This window comes from Ursus americanus, chromosome 14 (assembly GCF_024610735.1).
Source record: "Ursus americanus isolate L20-20 chromosome 14, mUrsAme1.1.p, whole genome shotgun sequence".
NCBI lineage: Eukaryota > Metazoa > Chordata > Mammalia > Carnivora > Ursidae > Ursus > Ursus americanus.
Genome location: NC_142140.1, coordinates 18776769 through 18800361, shown reverse-complemented (window position 1 = coordinate 18800361; position 23593 = coordinate 18776769). Strand labels below are relative to the sequence as shown.

At 41.7% G+C, this 23593-nt stretch overlaps 1 protein-coding gene across 1 annotated transcript in view; it reads left to right on the top strand.

The window, feature by feature from the left end:
- The window catches only part of PPP4R2 (protein phosphatase 4 regulatory subunit 2), a 53238-nt gene extending 46248 nt beyond the window's left edge, over positions 1–6990 (top strand). The window contains exons 5-9 of the mRNA XM_045808100.2: positions 484–521; positions 1380–1454; positions 1673–1816; positions 2539–2828; positions 3082–6990. Coding sequence (XP_045664056.1) covers positions 484–521; positions 1380–1454; positions 1673–1816; positions 2539–2828; positions 3082–3401 — 867 coding nt within the window. The 3' untranslated portion in view covers positions 3402–6990. The remainder of the gene's footprint in view (positions 1–483; positions 522–1379; positions 1455–1672; positions 1817–2538; positions 2829–3081) is intronic.
- Positions 6991–23593: the final 16603 nt, after the last annotated feature.

The window sequence follows — 23593 nt, the reverse complement described above, 5'->3', positions numbered from 1 at the left end:
TTGACTATTAGTAAAGTCAGTATTACTGGGAAGATTATATTAAAAAGGTCTGAAGCTCTTTTTGTGTGTGTATGATGCTACTGCACATCAGACCTTTGATTGGATACTGCTTTTTAATTAAATTCATTATACATGGCCTAAATAGTTCAATCTCTAAGTATCTTGACATGATTTCGATCTAAAATAAGAGTGTGATTCCACTGGATTACATTTGATATATGATGTCAGGGCTCCAAAGTAGCTAGAGTAGAGTTAAAATAATACTGGCAGAAGGAGCAAATGGTTTAGTAGGTTGTTAGGTTTAGCCTGTTATTGTTTTAGTTTCTGTTGTTTGATTAAAAGTTTTCTACAATTTTATTAGTAAAATTGGAGTAGATAGGAACTTAATCTGCCAGGGTGATTTTGAGAGCTTAAAAACAAATGATTAAACTTAATGTCGTAGTGCTTTTCCTCCTATTAAAGCATCAATTTTTGTTATTGCAGAATGTGATGGTTGTTAGCTGCGTTTATCCTTCTTCAGAGTAAGTATAGAGATTTTTGTATTTCTGTATATACTGATTATATCATTTCTAATACATTAGTCTTTAAATTAGGTTACATTTATTTTACATGGAATGAAGCAGGATGACATTTATAAATACTGTGAACCTACCACCCAGTCCCTCAAGTAAAATATTACCAATGATATTATCTATATTTTTCTAGTAAAGAGGTTTGTATCAAAGTGATTGGTGATTTACTGTAATCTTAACGATTTGTGGATTTATGTACTGTCATCGTACTCAGGGCCCTGAGATCCCATCCTAGATACCTTACCATGGCGTCTCTGGGGCATAACTCCTAGGTTTGGAATAGTTCTTTGATGACTTTCCTCCTCATGATGGAAAAGTATTTCCAGTTGTCAAGATTTATATAGCAAATTAATGTGTTGGTTTAAGACACAGCCCTTGGCACTATTGATGTTTTGTTATGAGTGGTTATCCTGGGAATTAAAGCAAGTTTAGTGCTGTCCCTGGCTTCTACCTACTGGATGCCAGTAATGTCCCTCTTTCCCTGAAAAATGTCTTCAGACATTGCCAAAAGTCCCCTGGGACTGTGGGCTCCATGAAGGGGAGTTGAGAGGAGATTGTTGTCTCCTGTTAAGAAACACTGGATTTATAAAATGTGATTTCATAGACAATAACAGTTTGTTTTTGGAACTCTCACAAGAATATACCTGCGTTAAATGAGATATTAAGGTAATCCCATACTTCCATTTCTCACAGAAGTCTGTTTGGTTCTGTGACTATGAGATCGTGCAAAAGATCTTTTAGACTATGGCTCTTATCAGAATTAAAGAACTAAGCAATCTATAATAGTGTTTTTTTCTTTTCTCATAGAAAAAACAATTCCAATAGTTTAAATCGAATGAATGGTGTTATGTTTCCTGGAAATTCACCAAGTTATACTGAACGGTGAGATTGATTGCATTTTTCTAATTTTGAGAAGCACGTTCAATATACTTTCTTAAATAAAGTTGGGCATTTTATGGAAGATATAGGATACACTAAACAATTAATTTGGTAACCCTAAAATCAAAGTAAATACTTCTATGATGTGTTCACATAAGCAAACCTTGGGAGGGTGACTTCTTACCAAAACGGGAAAATGATGTTCATTTATCTTACCCTAGGTCTAATATAAATGGGCCTGGGGCACCCAGGCCACTTAATCGACCAAAGGTTTCTTTGTCAGTCCCCATGACAACAAATGGCTTGCCTGAGAGCACAGACAGCAAAGAGTCAAACTTACAGCAAAATGAGGACAAAAATCACAGGTTGGTATGTGATTTGTATTTAAAAACAAAGTTTTCAAAATAGGTTGACATTTATCCATTATTTTCAGCACTCATTTTTACTATATACTGTTGTTTCGAAGAGCACAGCAAGTAAAGTTTTAGTGTGGTTTATGGCCTCTGGACATTTCAGCATTAGCACATGATGAAGATGGTCATACAGGAGGCTTAAAACTGCTGATTTGGGGAGATCCTATTTACAGTAGGATATTCATAAAGTAAAGTGGTTATGGTTATGTTTTCTATTTCTTGTTTTTGAAAGTAACCTGAAAAGAGAAAAGATTTGTAAATGAGTTGGAAATTTTGTGAGTTATTTCTCATTGTAGATCGTTTAAGGAAACCTTTTATTTATCTCCTATCTCAAATTTTCTGCATCACATTAAGAGAAAGCAGACTAAACGAGTAAGAGGTCTTAATGAGTACATCCATTTGGAAGACTTGTAGTTCTCTTATGGGAAGACGTTTAACTTACTGGAGAACTGAACAGAAATGTCATATAACTTGTTGACTAGTTCTAGTGGGAAATATTCATGACACAGTTTAGGTTCCCTTGAAATTATTCTCTTGTGTTTTTCTTTGCCCAGATGTTATAATTTAACTTTGACACTGAAATACAATTTTAAAAATTATTAGACCTTAAAAATGAGAATGTGGAAGATGAAGAAAACAGTCTTATTAATGACACTTTAAAAAAACATTTACAGTGACTCTTCGACATCTGAGTCAGAAGGTTCCTCAGTGAGCCCTATAAAAAATAAACATCCAGATGAAGATGCTGTGGAGGCCGAGGGCCATGAGGTAAAAAGACTCAGGTTTGACAAAGAAAGTGAAGTCAGAGAGACAGCCAGTCAAACATCTTCCAGTGAAATTGCTTCGGTTATGGTAGAAGAAACAGAAGCATCGTCATCATCTCAGGATAAAGACAAGGAAAGTAGTTGTACCAGGCAGCACTGTACAGAAGAGGATGAAGAAGAGGATGAAGAGGAAGAAGAAGGTATTTAGAGACCATCTGTAAAAGGGTGGAGTAAGGAGATCCTCAAATTCTTGTACTTCATTTTGCGTGAAAGAATTTAACATAATGGAACTCCTTATAATGCTGATGTTGGGCTTTTCTCCCACCTGTATGTAGTTGCTGCTGAGTTTCAGGGGATATGATTTGAACTGTAGAATATCAGAATTCATGAAACTTAACTGTGGAGGTATTTTGAAAATAAAATTTAACTACAACAACATTTGCTTATTTTTAGAGTCTTTTATGACATCAAGAGAAATGATCCCAGAAAGAAAAAATCAAGAAAAAGAATCTGATGATGCCTTAACTGTGAATGAAGAGACTTCTGAGGAAAATAATCAAATGGAGGAATCTGATCTGACTCAAGCTGAGAAAGATTTACATTCTGAAGGTAGTGAAAATACAGGCCCTGTAAGTAGTGGTTCTGATTGCCATGAGACAGAAGAATTAGTGGGATCCAGCTCCAGTAAAACTGGAGCGATTCTCTCAGAGTCATCCATGGAAAATGACGATGAAACCACAGAAGTCACAGATGAACCAATGGAACAAGACTAACTGTTTAGAAACATGTAGATGCAGTATTTTACATACAGTTCTGGTTTTACACTGTATAAAACTTTTATGTAATAAAGTGGACCTTTAGTTTTACAAGAGAAGCAGGTTGTAAAATAAAGTACTTTATGGGATAAATCCTGAAAGAGTTGTACATGTAAGAACTGTGAATATCAGCTCCTCTGGGTCCTGCGTACCGCTGACTTTTTTTCGGTCTGGTCAAATCAGTGGTTTGTGTATAGATTTTTTTTTTTTTTTTTAAGAATTAAAGTTTTTAAACTGGAAGGTAATAATTATAATTTTGAAAACCTTTTGGAGATTATCACATTTAGTTTATACATATGCAAGAAATCTTTTTGTCTTGTCTCTTTCTGACAACTCTAGCAGTTTTCATATTTTGGTCATAGTTTCAACATTTTAACATGTGAATTATAGGGTTTCATGCTGGTTTCCAGATTTTATTGTTTGACTATGTACAATGGAACTTTAAGTCATATATACATATATATATATATTATTCTAAGGGGGGAAATGTTATATTTTTCTGTTTCTATAAGAGATGAATACGGTGGATACTTTTTCTATTGGTAATGATTGAGTTCACCTCTTTCAGAAGATAGTTTTCAGTTTCTCTTCTGAGTAATTCAAATAAAATCTGGCCCTTGTGAAACCCTGGAAATAAGTCTGTTAAAATACCAGGTTAAACACATTCCAAGAGATCTGTTCAAACTAAAATTCTTTTGTATACTTCTGAGGTGCCTGAGAAAAAGACTTCATTATTTATGAGAAAATATGCTTTATCTTGGAAACTGTGTTCAAACATTAGCTTACTATTTTGTAGAATGCTGACATGAGACCATCTCAGAAGAACCCGGCAGGTTCCTTGACCTTTTGCTTGCTTTTCTGAACATTGTGAATATTACACATTTCTTTCTAAATTATTCTAGAGTATGCAAATGTCAATGGTATGAAACCCCACTGTACTGGAAGAATTAATATATTACTATAGTAATGTACTGGAGCTAAATGACTGAAGCTTTAGGGGTGCATAGAAACCACCATAATTTGTATGACATTTTGAAGTGAATTAAATATTTTTGAACATGCTTCTTCGACAGCCAGTGTTATATTTTTCAGATTAACACAAAGCACAATGATTACTCTAAACTCAATATTTTCAAATTCACATATTTAAAAGTCATGCAAGCTGCAACTTCCCTGTCAAAATTACTGGCTGCCAAATTTATACCTGTTTCTTCAGCTGTACCTTTTGATATTTAGAATTTTTAAATTTCTGTAAAGTAGATTTTGTAGAATGTAATGTGTTCACTGCCTTTGTGAAGCGGTATATAATTGTATAATTTCTGTGTGTAAACTGAATGCTTGGGCTTTCAATACAGTATTCATATAAAGCAATAAATATTAATGTTATGAAATATTCGAGTACATTTTTATCAAAATACAAAAGAATCCCTTTTTTAGTTTCAGATACCTGAAAATACACAGATGAACTTATAAAACTGATGCAAACAATTTCTGACACTGTATCATAATCTTTGGGGTGATGTGGGTGGCGACCACAACTTTTGCATTTTGACTACTTAAATTGCTATGAGAAAAATTACCAAAATGATTTGGCTCCGTTTATGTTGATAGGGTAAATATACTACTGACTGACTTGACTGTCAGGTTCACAGCAGCTAGATGATATATTTAAGAATATGTCTAGTAGTTGAAATAAAAACTGCATTTTGATTTACTGTACCTAGGAGGGGAGAAAAATCATACATTGTAAATTTTTAAAAATTTTTTTGCAAAAATGGTGAAGCCAATTTTAAATGTGACATTCATTTGTAGTGACCTATTGAGCTATTATTTTGTTGAGGGATATTTTGCCAATGAGAACAGATTTTAAACATTTTAAGTTTAGAAATTTTGAAATTTTCTTTAGAATATTTATGAAATTATTGTCAATAAACGTATTCTTTAAGATCCTGTGACCTTTTGATATTTTTTGTTTTAATTGTGCCATGGACCATTTGTAAACAAATCAATTTACTTTTGTTGGTTATAAGTTGAAGATTAAGCGTCATGACTTTTGAGGTCTGTGGTTTTATTTGTAAACTTGCAATTGCTATTTTTGCAAGGGCAAATGTATTTCTTTATTAAATAAAGTACAATAATGGTGAATGTACCAAAATGCCATCACTTAACTCTATGAGAGATCTGCATTTTAATCTATAGTTTAATAGTTTTAATATTTATTAGATATTCATATGTTGATCATAGATCAAACTTGTTCCTGTTTATACAGATAATTGTAGAATGCTCATGGAATATCTCCTTTAGGGTAGGTGGAATACTTCTGTAGTTAAACTGGGAAACCTTGTTCAGCTGGTTTAAGATACTGATGCCCACTGGGAAGTAGATTTCCGCAAGTATGCATAGGTGCGCTTACACAGACTTTGCTTGATGAGAATGTCAGTTCTAATAGTAACTGATTCAGATGTGAATTTTTTTAAAGGCTAATTTTAGGCACATTTTCTTAACACACATCAGCAAAGTCATTTAAAAGATCTAAATGAAGAAGCAAGACCTCAGTGATTAAAAATGTTATTTTCTTTTATTTCCTTTTTTTTTTTTTTTTTTGGCCTTGAGCAGTTTGTTTACCTGTTAGAATCTAGACTCTGAACCCAACATGTAAAAAGAACTTGAAATCTGATGAGGATACAGAATATATGTGTAATGTTTTTAGCACTTTCCCCTTTTAAAAAAGTGAAAATATTATCCTAGTACATTTTAAAAAAATACATCTTTTCAGTTCTGAAAATGTAGCAAAACAGAAATGAGTAGTGGAAAATGTCATCTTTTAAATGTTGATCATTAGATAAATTTAATCCAATTAGGGTTTATTTTAACTACACCTTTCAGCAGTGTGGACAGAGCAGTGGAATTCCCTGTCAGAGAGCTATAATCCTTTGGCTTGGAAAGGCATCCCAGAAATCCTGCACCAGAAGTAGTCTCTTAAAGCATGGAGGTTCAGAGTACTTTGTTTTGCCGGTGTAGATAGGCATGTATTTATGCATTTTTGCATTTGTAAAATCAGTAATTTTTCAAATAATGTAAATGTAATATACTAGTTTACTTATAACGGTACTGGGCAGAATCTATAGCTGCTACAATGTTTGATTATGAGAAATGTAACGTGATAAGGATGAAAATGCAACTTGTAGAACCAAAGGAAATAAAAATTTTGGATAGTGTTTCAAATTGTCTTCTGAACAGGAGTTTCTTAATTACATTGGTTTTGATCAAATGAGGCTCAGTTCTCTCGAGATTTGTGCTAATCATAAAATGGATGAATGCAAAAAACACCTTGTAATTTTATGTGGAATTATTATAATTAGGTTTATTGGATTATTGGCCTAATAAGAATGCTAGTATGTATTGGTTAGGATACATCTAATATTTCACATTTAAAAAATAATCAGTACACTTTCTTCAGAATTTTCTTTTATTTCAATTTGGAGCCTAGATTACTTTGCCAAATGTATTATTTTCATAATGCAATAAAATATAAATTAGAAGAATATCTTCATGTGTGGAATTACTTTATTTGCCATAATAGTTCACACTTCCCTCCCAACTCCTCATCCCCAGTCACTTCAGATGGTTTAGGATCCATAAGCATTTCCTGTTCTGTAAGGGAAAAAGCTTAATGCATGATTTTATTGTAGCTCTGTTTCTTAAGTGATAATGGTATTTCCGCATGGAGGGTGCCGCTGACTTGAATGGACAGCTCAAATCTGGTATCTGACAAAAATCCTGATTTACCTTATAAAAAAGTTCTCTTTTGGCATAATTTGGCACTAATTTGCATGCATGGATCCACAACATCTGTATTGGAGTCGTTTCAGAAAGGTCTCCTTCAGACAACTACATGATTAGAAGCGTAGAATTGCCCTAACTGGTGAGAATGGATTCCGTTTTCTGAAAATTCTGGGTTCTTCCTTCTTTTATATGTTGCGTAGTAGATGATAGTAACACTTGGGCTTTTGGATTCAGAAGACTACTAATTAGCATATGCCTGAATTTAAATATTTTTAAATTTCAGCTTCTTCCTATTTGGTCTCTAACTTATCTGCAGTCAGCTTTATTTGGTAAGCGGAATTGGTAGTACAGAGTTTTTGGGGTAATGATAAAAAGACTTGCACTAAATAGGATGACGATGCACCATCTCTGGCCACTTGCCTTTCTAGAATTTTATCTCCTATTTTATTCTAATGGTTTTAGAGCAACAGACTTTTTTCCCTCCCCAAAATTTGGCATTAGAGTTTGTGGTTTAGGATTTATACTTCCAGGCTTTTTCTTCAAAAGGCAGTGGGTTTTTTAACTAAAAGTAATGACACAGAAATGCCAGGAATTCCCTGTTTCCCAGTCTGCACACTCCGCTGTTTTACTGATGTTTATACTTGCCTCGTGCTTGGCAAGTGGTTAACAGTTGAAATCAGGTGGGCTTTGTGGATGCTGTCTGCACAATCCATTTTGGGATTGCTAAATTTACTAATCCTACAATTACGTTCTGCCTACTTGAAGGGTTCTGAGTTCATCCTTGAAGATTTTCTTTGCTGCTAGGTTTATGGAGTTAAGAGCAACCCACACAGTTGGATGCTCTTGACAGGAAATCCATGGGCAGTTGGACTGAAGCACCAGGAAATAAGCATACCAGTCACAGAAGAGTTAGGTCCGTAAGACAGCCTCCCCAGGCCTATAGAAAAGCACAACACATCTTCACCTGATAGTGGACAGATGTTTCTCTAAGTTGGACATAGAGTCAAACCAGTCAAGTCTGCTTTAATGTGGTATGATGGGACTTGATACTTGCTTACTAATGCTTGCATCAAGAAATGCAGTTGAGTAGGCTTGCAAGTGTTAATGCTGCGTATTTTTTGCTGAAAATTTGAGTGTTAAATAGCCGGTAATGGGCTATCTTCATTTTGGATATTTTTCTTTGCATTTCTTGTGATGCTGCAGCATGGAAGGGTAAGCTTAGTTGATGACTAACAATTGCCATGTGCATTTAGGAATGCACACAGTCTCCCACTTTTCAGCTTGTCTAGGTACCTAAATTTAAGTTGGGGGGCAACTTGTAGGAGTTGTGTATCTGGGGGGCTAAAAGAGTAGACTCAGTCCATTTCCTACGTTTGAGGAATTCAGTGACCTTTGGAGAACAGTAGGTCCAAGTTTTGAACTAAAGATGGTCTGTGACTTGAAGAGATGCACTGGAGAGACAGCAGGTTAGTGCAATTGTGGCTGTCTAGGAAAGCTGCTCAGATCTGGCCTTGAGAGATGAACAGGGAGGTAGCAGGGTGTGATGGGCAGAATAGAAGGGCATAGGAGTTGCAGTGATATGGGTTAAGTCTGGTTTGCCTTCCCCAGCTGGGGCACCTTGGGCAAGGTACAGTATTTTTTTGAGCCTTAGTGTCCTCATTTTTGAAGTTGGGAAATAATAGTGTCTACCTGGCAGCACTCTTTGGGCATTCAGTGTAATTATGGGAATAAAGCTGGATCTAGTTCAGGATCTGACTTTTTTTTTTTTTTTTTAATTTTACTTATTTGAAAGAAAGCATGAGTTAGGGAAGGGGCAGAGGGAGACAGAGAATTCTCAGGCAGACTCTCTGCTGAGAGCAGGGTCTGACACGGGTCTCGATCCCAGGGCCTTGAGATAATGACCTGAGCCAAAACCAAGTCAGGTGCTTAACCAACTGAGCCACCCAGGCACCTCTAAGCTGACGTTTCTTTTAAGGAGAAACGTGGAGAGGAAAATACGTATTGTTCCTGGGGAAGACAACAGTTGTTACCAGAATCAAGTTTGAGGTCTGGATCCTGGCCAATAACAGGATAATAGCAAGCACCGACCGGGCATGCGCTTTATGCCCCTCCTTATCCTCAGTACATGTCACCTCTTTTAAACTTCCCATCAACCCTGTGAGATGTGTAACATCCCCATTTTACAGACATTTGAGGTACAGGAAGGCAACTTGCCTTGGGACCCTTTGAAAGGGGAGGGTCAGAATGACAATAGGGCTCTTGACTCCAAAACCTGATGTTTTTTACTCTCCTCATGCTCAGGTCCTGTCTAGTCTTGGAAGGCTGTCAAATTAGAGTGAGGCCAGAAGAGAGGAAGCCATTCCAGGTACCCGAAGGTTCTCAGAGCCACTCAGCCCGCCCAAGTTCAGGTACAGCCAAGAGCTTGGCCAGCCACAAACCTGAGCCTTTGTTTTCACACCCCATTTACTTCACTGTCTAGCTTCAACTTATTCTTTCCATGACCCATGGTTTCCCAAGAAGACAATTATCAGTACATAATTTTTAAATACTATTTTAAAAATTTATCTTTAGAATTAGTAATGCACACCTGGCAAAAATTCAATAAAATAATATGCACTGGGTGGTTTTGCTTCCATATCCTCCCCCTTAATCTGATGGAAACGCTCTCAGTAGATTTGAATCCCAGCTCTGGCATTTGCTGGCCGTGTGATCACTAGCATATCTCTTAAGATGAGGATGAGGTCCCAACCTTAGGGCTTGACCATTGGAAGAAAGCCTGACTTGCTAGTGGTCTCCCCTGACTTCCTTTCCATAGTGAATGTGCACATTGCAGTGGGAGGCACCTTACCTTTCCTGCCCTATTTAATATATTTTTGTAATATGTCTGCATCAGTACCTACAGTCACCCAGTCATTTTAACAGCTGCATAGTATTTTAGTGCATAGATGAACCATACTTGATTTAACCAGCTTCCCTTTGAGAGACCTCACGAATTTTGATTTGTGGCCACCGTTCACTCAGTTCAAGCAGTTTGACACGGGGACATATGAAATCAGCCTCTCCTCTCTTCCCTCCACCCTGGGAAGAAACAACAAACAAGTTATTGAACTTTATTCCTTAAAAAATTAGTAATGTGGGAAATAGATTCCTTGGCCCCTGGGATGTGGTGGAAGAGAGGATGGGGAATTTTCTGTTAGGCAAACCACATGCTGTATTTCCAGCTGTCTAAAATAGTGAGAGACACTGTTACTTTATGTGAAGTAGGAAAATAAGTCGCCCATTGAAATCTGACAAATGCTTAGTGATATATTCCTGCGTCAAACACGGGTGGTCACAACAGTCTCTCCTGGCTTGCCATTTTCATCTCTCTGATGAATTTTGTAATCTCTCCATTGTTTGCACTGCTTGGGTTCTGTTGGGCAGCCTGCAAGGAAGCAAAACAGCTTCGTCTCTTTGTGGGTGTTTTCATTTCCTAGGCTCTTGGTTGTTACTTGGCAAGAAAGTATGGAATTTGTCATTCCCACAATGACAAGTACTTGTCTTACTAATTGTTCTAATTTACTAATTACTTGCTGTTCTATTGTTGTGACTTTCCTGACATGGTAACATTTGGTTTTTTGAAGGACATGGTAACTTTTTGTCTTAATGCAGAATCACAATGTAAAGTCTTTTAAAGATATTTCCAGTGGCAATTAATTTCAACCCATATCGTTGTACCAGCAATGCACATAGCTCGATTGGAGTGACAACAGTAGGAACAGTGATGGCCACTTTGCATATGCTCTCTCAATGGCCACTGCCACAACCTCTGCTGACCCACGGCTCTTGAGAGGTTCATCCAGAGCTCCGAGAAGAGAAGAGCATGCTGGAATCAACGATCTGAGAAACAGCCATCCATCAACCCAGCCAGCGATCTCCTGCTTGTTGGTTCATCCATATGTGTTTATTAAGAGACTGCTTCTGAGCCTGGGCCTGGGGGCACAGCGATTAAGACAGAGAAACAAGGTAAGTGGAAATATATGTAAGATCAATATTATTAGCCATATCATATGAACTTTAGAATTAGCTTGTGTGATTCCAGAGAAATGATCTGTTGGTACTTTGATCATACTACTGTTGGTACTTTGATCATAATACATTTTAAAACTAACTGTGGAATGATGGGCATCTTTGTGATATTGAATCTTTCCAATTAAGAACATGGTGTATGGGGCCCCCTGGGTGGCTTAGTTGGTTAAGCATCTGCCTTCGGCTCAGGTCATGATCCCAGGGTCCTGGAATCAAGTCCATCGGGCTCCTTGCTCAGCAGGGGGCCTGCTTCTCCCTCTTCTTCTGCTGCTCCCCCTGCTTGTGCTCTCTCTCTCTCTCTTTGTCGAATAAATAAAATCTTAACAAACAAACAAACAAATAGGATGTAGGGCTGGTAAATGAATTCAGTAAAGTCACAGGATACAAAATCAGTATGTTGCAGGCAACAGAAGTATGTTGCATTCCTATACACTAATAATCAACAAAAAGTGCAATTAAGAAAATAATCCATTTACAATTGCACTACAAACAATGAAATATCTAGGAATAACTTAACCAAAGAGGTGTATTCTGAAAACTATAAAACACTGATGAAAGAAATTCAAGATGCTGCAAAGAAATGGAAAGACATTTCATACTCCTGGTTTGGAAGAACAAATATTGTTAAAATGTCTATACTACTCAAAACAATCTACACATTTAATGCAATCCCTATTAAAATACCAACAGCGTGTTTCACAGAACTAGAACAAATAATTCTAAAATTCGTATGGAACCACAAAAGACCTTGAATAGCCAAAGCAACCTTGAAAAGGAAAAAACTGGATGCATCACAATCTCAGATTTCGAGTTATATCACAAAGAGGTAGTAATTAAAACAGTATGGTACCGGCATACAAACAGACACTTAGATCAGTGGAATAGAATAGAAAACCCAGAAATAAACCCATGATTATATGATCAAAAATCTTCAACAAAAGAGAATGAATAGCCAGTGGGAAAAAGACAGTCTCTTCAACAAACAGTATTCGGAAAACTGGACAGCAACATGCAAAAGAATGAAACTGGACCACTTTCATTTACCATATGCAAAAATAAACTAAAAATGGATTAAAGACCTAAATGTGACACCTGAAACCATAAAAACCCCTGAGAAGAGCACAGTCAGTAATTTTTCTGACATCAGCTGTAGCAACATTTTTCTAGATATGTCTCCCGAGGCAAGGGAAACAAAAGCAAAAATAAACTATTGGGACTACATCAGAATTAAAAGCTTCTGCCCAGTGAAGGAAATAATCAACAAAATTAAAAGGCAGCCTATGGAATGGGAGAAGATATTTGCAAATGACATATCTGATAAAGGGTTAATATCCAAAATATATAAAGAACTGATACAACTCAGTACCCCAAAACCAAATAATTCAATTAAAAATGGGCAGAAGGTATGAACAGTCATTTCTCCAAAGAAGACATCCAGATGGCCAACAGACACCTGAAAAGATGTCAACATCACTCATCATCAGGGACATGCAAATCAAAACTACAATGAGAGATCACCTCACACCTGTCAGAATGGCTAACATCAAAAACACAAGAAGCAACAAATGTTGGTGAGGATGTGGAGAAAATGGACCTTCAGGCACTGCTGGTGGGAATGCAAATTGGTGCAGCCACCGTGGAAAACAGTATGGAGGATCCTCAAATATTAAAAGTAGAACTACCCTATGATTCAGGAATCGCACTACTGTATATTTACTCCCACAGTACAAAAACACTAACCCAAAGGGATACATACACCCCTATGTTTCTGGTAGCATTTTAACAGCCAAACTATGAAGCAGCCCAAGTGTCTATCAGTAGATGAATGGATAAAGAAGATGTGGTGTATATATATATATATATATATATATATATATATATATATATATATAAAATATTATATTTTATATAAATATAAAATATTTACATTTATAAAACTATAAAATATTATATTATATATATAATGGAATATTACTCAGCCATAAAAAAGAATGGAATCTTGCCATTTGCAATGACATGGATGGATCTAGAGGGTATAATGCTAAGTGAAATAAGTCAGAGAAAGACAAATACCATATGCTTTCACTCATATGTAGCATTTAAGAAACAAATGAGCAAATAAAAAAAAAAGTGACAAACCAAGAAACAGACTCTTAACTATAGACAATGAACTGATGGTTACCAGTGGGAGGTGGGTGGGGCGATGGGGGAAATAGATGATGGGGATAAAAGAGTACACTTATCGTGATGAAAAAGAAAATAAAACGATTAAAAAAAACACACATGGTGCATCTTTCTAAGTTTACTCTTATGACTTGAAAGAATCTTTTAATTCCTTCATGTAGGTTTGCGCGTTTTTCTTGTTAAGTTTGCTCCTGAATGCATTATCTATTTTATTTTTCTAACTCAAGGGTGGGCCAGCTACAGGCCCACTGCCTGTCCTTGTGTGACCCAGGAGGTAAAAATAGTTTTTTACATTTTTAATGTTAAAAAAAATTAAAAAGAACAATAGTGTGTAAAACATGAAAAATGATTTGAAATGCAGTGTCTGTAATAAGGTTTTCCTGGAATGCAGCTGCTCCCATCCGTTTTCTGTATTTTCTACAGCTCCTTTCCCACCACGAAGGCAGAGGGGAGTAGCTGCGACAAAGACCATCTGGCCCACAAAGCCTGAAGTATTTACGATTTGACTCACTGCAGAGAGTCTGCGAACTTCTGTCTTAGGGGTCGTTTTATTTTTTTTAAAGATTTATTTTATTTTATTTTATTTTAAAGATTATTTATTCATTCAACAGAGATAGAGACAGCCGGCGAGAGAGGGAACACAAGCAGGGGGAGTGGGAGAGGAAGAAGCAGGCTCATAGCAGAGGAGCCTGATGTGGGGCTCGATCCTAGAACGCCGGGATCACACCCTGAGCCGAAGGCAGACGCCCAACCGCTGTGCCACCCAGGCGCCCCTAAAGATTTATTTATTTTAGAGAGAACAGGCAAGGGTCAGGGAAGACCAGAGGGAGAGAGAGAGAGTCCCAAGCAGACTGCACTGAGCGCAGACCTGGACTTGGGGCTTGACCTCTTGACCCTGAGAGATCATGACCTGAGACAAAATCGAGTCTGAGGCTCAGCCAACTGAGCCCCCAGGCGCCGCCCAGTCGTCGTCGTTTTAACGCATACGACTTCCTCTGAATGTGTATCCCTCGAGTAGCCTGGTCCTACATGTAAGCCAACTCAGAACTTCACCGAGGTTGAGGGAAAATTAGCAGGAAGACTGTCATTAAGGGCTGCTACCAATAACTGAAACATCTAGAATTGACCCAGTGGAGAAGAAAATAATAATAAAAAATAGATAATATATACATAATACAATAATTATAATACCTATAATACCATTAAAAAAGATTTAAAGTCTGTTTCCTCTTCCAGGTGATGTGTGCTTTTTCCCATTAAGTGGGATAATTTTTTTTGAAAGGTATAGAATCTTCTTTGGGGAAAGACAGGAAAGACACTGTCCAGCCAGGTAGCCTCCTTTTCAGAAGAAAAATGACAACCGCCCCCTCAGAACTACCACTCTGTCACGCTGTGCGTTGTCAGCTGCGGCCCTGTGGAGGTTGAGCCAGCAGCCAGAGGCTTGACGTCAGGGGTTGCCTAGCAGTGAGGACCAGCTGTGTCTTTGGTTTCTGTCAAGACTCCTCCCAATCTGCCATTTCCTTGCAGAGGCGTTCGGATACTGGCTGCTCACAGGTCCTGTCCATCCCAAAAACATCTCCCCTCATCCCACTTCCGCTCCTACTTCTCATTCAGGAGTGGAACCTGGGTCCCAACCTGGTTTCTATTAATAGAATATTAATGACGATCTGGAGCAGAAACAGATGCCTAATGATACACACCTGCACTGATGACACCTTGTAAAAGTCTGTCAAAAGACTTAATTCCACTAGAATGAGTTCCGTGGTCATGGATAGGAATGTGGCAGAAAAAAATGGTTTGCGTTGAGGCTCTGAAAGCCCTAGTAGGCCCTTCAGGTACCTGCATGTTCTCATCTCTCACTGCAGACATGTGGGGCAGCCATTCCTCACGCTGTTCCCAGGACTGGGTTGTGCAGAAATGGACAATGTGGAGAATTTTTCATATAATTCAATGGATGCAACGAATAGAACACGTTATGCTGAGACCGTTCTTCATGCTTTGCAGTGTTACACTTTTTAGAAAACGCTGGTGGAGGGGAGAGCTGCTGGTGTGTTTGGGTCTATTTGGTAAGACACTGCAAACTCTTGGTTGGGCCCCTGGGCCGATGATTGATCACTATCCCAAAGCTGTGATAGTTTACTTTCCTCTTGTGCGCCTGTACCGTAAAGGCTGGAAAGGTGACCCACTGGTCCCCAGCCACCAAGGAGCAGCTGTGTCACACAGCTCAGGCCCGTGAGATACAGGCATGTTGCCTTGCTAGGAGAAAGTGCTTTGTTCGTCGCCTCTGTACTCTTTGTCCTTTTTCTTTTGCCCCTTCTCTTCCTTCCCTGACTTCCCGTTCTACAGTAACAGACCCAAGTCTTGAAGCCAACTTCCTCTTGGGAGGAGACTAACAAGACAGTGAAGACCAACACAGGAGGCTTGGCAGAGCCGAAATCAGAAAGGTGTTAGTTAATGAAATCCACAAGTGAGGAAACCACACCTTGGTGTAACAGTGATTGAAATGGCCAAGGAGCGTCTTAGCAGCCTTGGCCACAAAATCTTGTGATTGCTAGAAACCTGAAATGAAATTTCGCTGACGTGGTCTTTCAGTGAATTTTTGAAAATCTGTTGTTGAAAATCCTGTCTTCTTTATAGAGAGACTCCTTCAGAGCAGGGGGTGGCTTTTTGCAAACCTTCTTCACCCTCCACCCTCCACAACATCTGAAAGTAGATCCTTAAATACATCTTGATCCACTGTGGGAGTGGCGTCTAAAGCAAATGGCAATTGTCAAGGGGTTGTAATTTTCATGAATGTATTTGAGTTGAAAACTCCTGAAATCTTTCCTGGCATTTCCTGGCACTTGAGGAATTTGAAAAAGGACCCAATAATTAATAGCAACATAGAGACATTTCTTTTTACACTGACACCCAGAAGTGGCATTTCTCAAGTCACGCCACCTGTCCAGCCCGGGTATACGAAACAAATGGTCATTAGTGTAGCCATCTTGGCATCTGCTATGCATCAAGTGATTTAGATGTAATTCTCCTGGTCCTCAAAACCTGGAAGTAGGTTATTCTTGCTCTTAAAGAGATTTTTTAAAAAAAAGTTTCTCAGGTAAATTAATGTCTCTCTCTCTCTTTTTTTTTTTTTTAAGATTTTATTTATTTATTTGACAGAGAGCGAGACAGCCAGTGAGAGAGGGAACACAAGCAGGGGGAGTGGGAGAGGAAGAAGCAGGCTCCCAGCAGAAGAGCCTGATGTGGGGCTCGATCCCAGGACTCTGGGATCACACCCTGAGCCGAAGGCAGACGCTTAACGACTGAGCCACCCAGGCGCCCCTAAATTGTCTCTAATGACACACAGCGAGTTAAGTTTTGAAAGGGGTTCTCTGATGTCAGAGTTTTCCTCTGTCTTAACCCTAGGTAAAGGCAACTTTTAACATTCACCTGCATGTTTAAAACATTTTCCTATTCCTCCCTGCCCGCCCCCCCCACTTCCAATCCCCCCAACCATCCCATTTACAGGATTACACAAGGGCAAAAGTTTCCTCTGAGGTTGCCACTCTCTAGGATGGTGATGGAGTCTGAATGACCCCCTTTGTTGTAAGAGTCCCTAAGGGTTCTTCATTGCTTTCAACTACTCTGTCTTGCCTGGAGTTTCTGTTGCAGGGGAAATCCTTTGTGAAGGCTGTAGTTTACAGGAGTCTCAGATTTCTCCTTCTTATGCTTATAGTTGTTGATCTATATACTTCCAACACTGATAACAAGAACTTTCAAGCATATCTGAATAAATATAGGACTTCAAATTTTCTATTAACTAGAAGTTCTGCAGCTTGTTATTGTTACTTACCAAAATTGTACCAGTATTTAGCTTTCCGAGCCTGCTCCCGAAGGGCAACGGGCAGCGGGTGTGTCACCACCAGTGGGGGATGAAGATCTTGAAGAAAGAGATTGAGTCTATCCACCGTTTTCCACCTCCTTCCTTCTCCGGGTCTGAATTTCCGTGCACGCTACATGGAGCACAAGTGCGGCCTCATGGTGCCCTCCTGTGGTCATGTGTTTAGTTGCAAGACGGTGCAGGAGCTCTTCTCTGCAAATATGAATAAAGAAAAAGAGAAGGAAAAAAGGTCCTGCATATGTTTTTAGTCAGCAAGAAGTTTTGAGATGTGACAGTCCTGTCAAAACAAAACAATTCAACAAACTTCAAAGGAGCCACAACAGAAGATATGCAGGCACATTTTGGAGCCTCGTGACAGAGCCCCGCTGAAAAACGTGCCAAGACCATTTTGAAGGACAAACCGTAAGCCCTGAAAGGGAAGTGGGGTCCGCTACACTCAGGTGTGTGGCAGCTCGACGGGGACCCAAGAGCAGACCCGCCGAGACGCAGAGGCAGAGCCGTGATGCCAAGGCCAAGCAGAGCTTCACTTTCCCACTTTCTGTGGCGGGAAGCTGAGTCTACTGCCCATTTTGTTAAGAATGTGGGAAGTTCTGTGCTCAGCGCCCAAGTCTGCTTGTCCCTCTCCCTCTGCCCCCCGCCCCGCCTAAATAAATAAATAAATAAATAAATGAAATCTCAAGAACGCTGGGAGCTCTGAGGTCCCTTCCCATACTGTCCATCCAGGCACGAACAAGACCGTGTCCTGTCTCCACGGAGCGGACGTTGTAGTGAGGGAGGCAGAACACAGACAAGGCAACAAGAAAACTTGAAGAAGTGAAAGTCCCCGGAGAAAATAAACCAGCAGGATGAGATGGAGACAGAACTGGAGGAGAAGCGGGAAGGGAGAGGGAGCGACGCCGGGAAGGAAGAAGGGGTCACATTCCCGACACATCGTGGAGGTGACCCTGACCTCTCGACAGACTGGGCGACCGTGGGGAGAAAGGAGCCGGGCTGAGGACGTCAAGAGCTTGGAGCTGCGGAGCCTGCCGAGGGGCCACCTTGGGCGGTCGGCTCTTGGGGACGACGAGCAGGCAGCGCCCCCGACACCCGAGCGGCCGGCGCGTGGACGCGGGTACCCAGGGCTGCCGTGGGGCTTGCTGACTCGCTACACGGGTGCACGGGGCTAGGTGGGCCCCGGGGGCAAGGGGCCGAGGGCCAGGGTCCCGGGAGAGGAGACGCAAACTCCCAGCACGGGGGACACTTGGCTCTGAAGGCGGCTGAGTGAAGAGGGAGGAGGGGGCCTGCCAGCCTGGATGGGGGGCCCTGAACCTGGGCGCCCCTGGGGTATCTGGTCAGTTCCCACAAGAGAGCAGGGGACCCAGAGAAACCTTTGGGATGGCTGGGTTTTAAACCCAAAGAGAGGGCGAAAGCCCTAGGAATCTGGAGAAAAACTGCCGGTGATGAGGTTAAGCTGTCTTCTTCCAGGCGGGATGGGGTCGTAGGGTCAGGCTATGATTTCCACGCGCTGGGTCATAAACCTGTGCCATTGTTAAGCTTTCAATCTTTGCATGGCCCTGAGAGTCCCTCTCCTGCTTCCCCAGGGTCCTGGCCCTGCTGGGAGTCCTGGGGGACAGAGCACAAACGGCAGGTATCCTCCCAAAAGGGCATGTGGGGTGTTTCCACCAACAGTGAAGAGCTGCCTCCCGGGGGCCTCTGGCCTGCCTGTGGGTGGCCGAGGAGGCTGGGGGTGCCCTGAAGTGGTGGGGCTGGGTGGGGGGAACCCGTGACATCTCACCCGGCGGTGCCCCCCAGCTGCTGCTCCAGTGTTGCCTTGTCCCCGGGGATTTCACTTTGGTCCCGGCTGACTCCAGTCACTGTCCTTCCGGTGAAACCCCACATCTTCCTTCCTGGAGCCCCTCCTGCAGCCCAGCACAAGTTTGAGGGTGGCATTCACCCTCATTCTGGGGCATTCTGGGGATCAGTGGCTGCAGTTTCTTAAATGCTCCTCCTGTCCCGCACAAAGTCCAGGGAGCTGCTTAGGTTCCTCCCCTGCCCCTTGGCTAGACACAGCGATCTGAGCAGAGTGACGTCACTGCAGGAGTGGACAGCCAGCCGCCACTTCCCCCGTGGGGAGCAGGGTTGGCAAATGACAGCCAGGGAGGGAAGAAAGGGCTTGCATTTTTAAATAATCAAAAAAAAAAAAAAAAGAAATCAAAAGGAAATTGTTTCATAGTGTATGGAAGTTCTATGAAATGACTGTCTGCAAGTAGAGTTTTATTGGAACACAGCCACCAGCTGTATCACCCTTACAGGGTGCTTGCCCTTCAAAGACAGGCTGAGGGCTTGTGCCAGAGGCCACAAGGGCAGCAGAGTCCAAAGTATTCACTATCTGGGTCCTTTATGAATTTTTCCAACTCCTGCCACAAAGTGATCCTGAATTTCATTTGCCTTTATGATTTTATTTTTATTTACTCATTTATTTTTTAAAAGTCATTTTAAATTAATTAATTAATTAATTAATACTTGAGACAGAGAGAGAGCGGGGAGGAGGGGCAGAGGGAGAGAGAGAGAGAGAAAATCTCAAGCAGGCTCCAGGCCCAGCACAGAGCCTGAATCAGGGCTGGATCTCATGATTCTGGTATCATGACCTGAGCAGAAATCAAGAGTCCGACGCCCAGCCCACTGAGCCATCTGGGTGCCCTGCTGTTACAATTTTAAAAATGTATCTTAATCTTCATACTGAAAGGCTAATGCGATTACATGATTTAAGATTTTCAAGACACAAAAAACGATCCCATCCCTGAGCCATTCTGTAAAGACTACCAGTGACTTCTCTATCCTTCCAGATACATTGTATGCAAATATAATCAAGTACCCGAACAGAGTTCCTGGCTTTCTACTTCATTCTTGCACATACCAATAGAAGCATTTGATAGAATTGTTGTGGACTGTGATTTTTTTTTATTACACCCAATAGTGTATCTTGATTTTCCCACAACAGTTGCTAAAGAGCTACTTTATTCTTTTTACAGCTGCTGAGTATTCCATCATGAGTTTACCTACCATATTATGAATTTAATTCATAATATATGTAATTCATCCCCTTTCAATGGACTTTTAGGCTCTTAACATTTTTTTTTTTTGCTTTTCGTTTTTGCTAGTACAGAGAGCCCTTCAATGAATAATCTTGCATTTGTATCATTTCACAAGTAGGAGACTATATTTGTTAGATAAAATCCTGGAAGCAGGAATTCTGGTTCAGAGTGTATGTGCTATTTGCTTTTGAAATAACCTAAATGATTTCCTTTTTCTCCTCCACCCCTTCCCCTCCCTGCACCTTTGTCTGTCTGTCTGTCTCTTTCTCTCTCTTGTTTCTCTCTTTCTCCTTCCTTCCTCCTTCCTGGAAGTGGGCGCTGGGGTCCTGCGCTGGGACATTTGGGGAAGGGGCGTAAGGAGCATGGAGAATATTTAAGATTTGGGTTCTTGGTCAAATCAGGATGGAAACTGTGGCCGACCTCCGTCTGTTTTTGGAGAAGACAAGGTGAGGATGCTGAATTCTAACTTGAGGATCCTGTAGGATCCTGAAAACTATTTTTCCAAATGTTTCTATCAGGAACAGAGGCCTCTCTGCACACCCCCTCCGAGGACACGCCGGAGGCAAGAGCACCTTCTCTTTGAAGCCACGGTCTCCGTTCACTGGTTACCTCTGGGCTCCTACTGGGTGCCCCTCCCCGGGTGTGGATGGCAGCTACTATTGGTTTCCAGGACAGATTAATCATTTCAGTCTTTGTCCCATCGCCTTCGAGTTAATGGCACCGGAGTGGATTAATTGAAGACCTACTGTGTGCTCACCACTGTGCGTGGTCCTGAGGAAGACTAGTGTGCGAAGCCAGAGCCAGGCCTCAGGGAGTTTACGTTTTCCAGATGCAGAGCGTCAAAGCATAGGCCCCCGTGCCATTCAGTAGCCGTGCAAACGCGAATAGCCTCCCCCCTTCTCCGTGCCTCAGCTTCCCGACTGCTCAAATGGGTATGAAGCAGGACTTACCGTTGACGGAATTGAATGAGCAGGCACTGGGCCCCTGGCCGGTACCCGCTCCATAGCAGACCCCAGTACGTGCTACTGTCCGCAGGTCATCCGCTGAGTAGGAGCAGCAGAAGCTCCTCCCTCCCAGGGCTGACCTGATACTTCAGTGGGTTGGTCTCTCTGGAGGACTAACACCAGTGCCTTAGGCCCCCGTGGCCTTAGCTCTCAGGGCCTTGGGGGCAGCAGCCAAATCAGGTGTCCTCTCCAAGTCTCTTTTTCCTGGTCTGGGAAATGGGCACGATGGTAATTTTGCTTTTTGTCCTCATTGGAAAGATGAAACGTGTGTTATTGGGACAGTTCAATCTGCCCCAAGATCCGGTGACCTTTTTGATCCCAACCTGGCAGTTTGTCTTTGCTGTTCATTTATTTCAAACAGCTCAGCCTGATATATTGACTATGTCAGAGGACAAGCGGACACAGGCACTTCCAGAAAATCCTAGGGAGGCTGCAGGGTGCGTGACTCCATCCTTGAGTCTCAGCTCCAACCCTGTTGCTAACCTGCTTGGTCACTGCGTGCAAGTCCCTTGCTCCCCCTGCGTCTCGGTTTCCCAGCCATATGCTGTGGGGTGAGAGCAGAGGTTTTTACCCCGCGTGCATCACACCCACTTAGAGAGCTTTGAATACATGTGCCCAGTCCCCAACTGGGGGTCTGGAGGCTCTGGTGGGGCATCGTGGGAGTCTGAGTTACAAATGAGGGGTCCCAGGTGTTCTGATGCCCCAAAAAGCCAGAGCACCACAAGACCAGGGTGTCTCTGGGGCGCCCCCTGGCTTTCCTATACAGCAATTGAGGGCACTCTTGGAAATGAACCATGCTCCGGCTCTGGAAGGAGCTTGGTGATGTGACCTTCTGTGCTTGGGGTGCCCACCGCATGGGGATGGGAAGGGGTTGTTATTTCGGTTCTTTGGATTGGGGGAGGGGAGAGAAGGGGAATGGTAGGCACACCTGGCCTGTCTGGGATCTGAGTCCGTGACCTTGGGTAGTTTCCAGACCCAAAGGCTGGGTGTGAGGTGCAGCCTGCAGTTCCCCGGTGCAGCCATCTGGGCCGAGCAGGCAGCAGAGGGGAGAGCTATCGTCCCACCCCTGCCCCCATAATGACAGTCCAAAAATAGGGGAGGAACCAAAGGGACCCTGGAAAGTTGATTGAATCTTGTTTAGTTCATTTCTTTCTAGTGACTTCATTAAACAAACAAAAAACCCCAGCTTCTTCCACGGGAAATGAAACTGAAGAGTGTTGCTTTTTAAGGTCCCTCAAATACTAGTAGTGAATGAATGAATTATGGAAATTGCTTCCTGAATATGCAACATGATTTTGCATTTATCTACCTTAGATGTTTGTTTATTTATTTATTTAAGTGGGGGGAGGGGCAGGGGGAGAGGGAGAGAATCTCAAGCAGAATCCCAGCCGAGTGTGGAGCCTGACTTGGGGCTTGATCTCAGGACCCTGAGATCACAACCTGAGCCGAAACCAAGAGTCAGATGCTTAACGGATTGAGCCACCCGGTGCCCTGCGTTTATCTTCTTTAAATTATTTTTAAAAATAAGCTTGAGCGTAAATGAACATTTATCTCCCTTTCCTGTGACTTCGAGTTGGGCAGACCCAGACTAAGTCTTCGCCTTGCCATTAACTAGCCGAGTGAGCCTGGACAGATGATTTCACCTCCCTGTGTCTTAGTTCTCCTCATTTTAAAATTGAGAAAAATAAAATCTGCTTCTGAGGGTTGCCGTGGCAGATGGTGTTTTCCAGCTCTCGCAGCAGCATGACCTCCCACCCCGCGTGCTCTTCATCTCATGTGAGCTCCACAATCTTTCCTGCAAGACGTGGGGCCCTGGCTTGGTCTCCTTGAATCCAGTCGGGGCTGTGGTATGGCAGGAGTGGGTACGTGGCACTTCTGAGGCTCGATTATAAAAACACCACCCTCCTCTTGGAACACAGCCACCATGCTGTGAGGAAGCCCAACCTAGCAGAGGCAAAGGGCCACACGAGGAGCCATAGGTGGACGGTCTCAGGGATATCCACGTGGGCAGCTTCAGCCACTGGACCTGTGAATAAAGATGCCTCCAGAAGGTCCCAGTGCCCAGCTCTCCATCACCCCAAGCTCCGGCCCCACACACCAGAATAGACACCCTGCCCAACACGAATGACTGACCCACAAAACCTGTGAGCATGA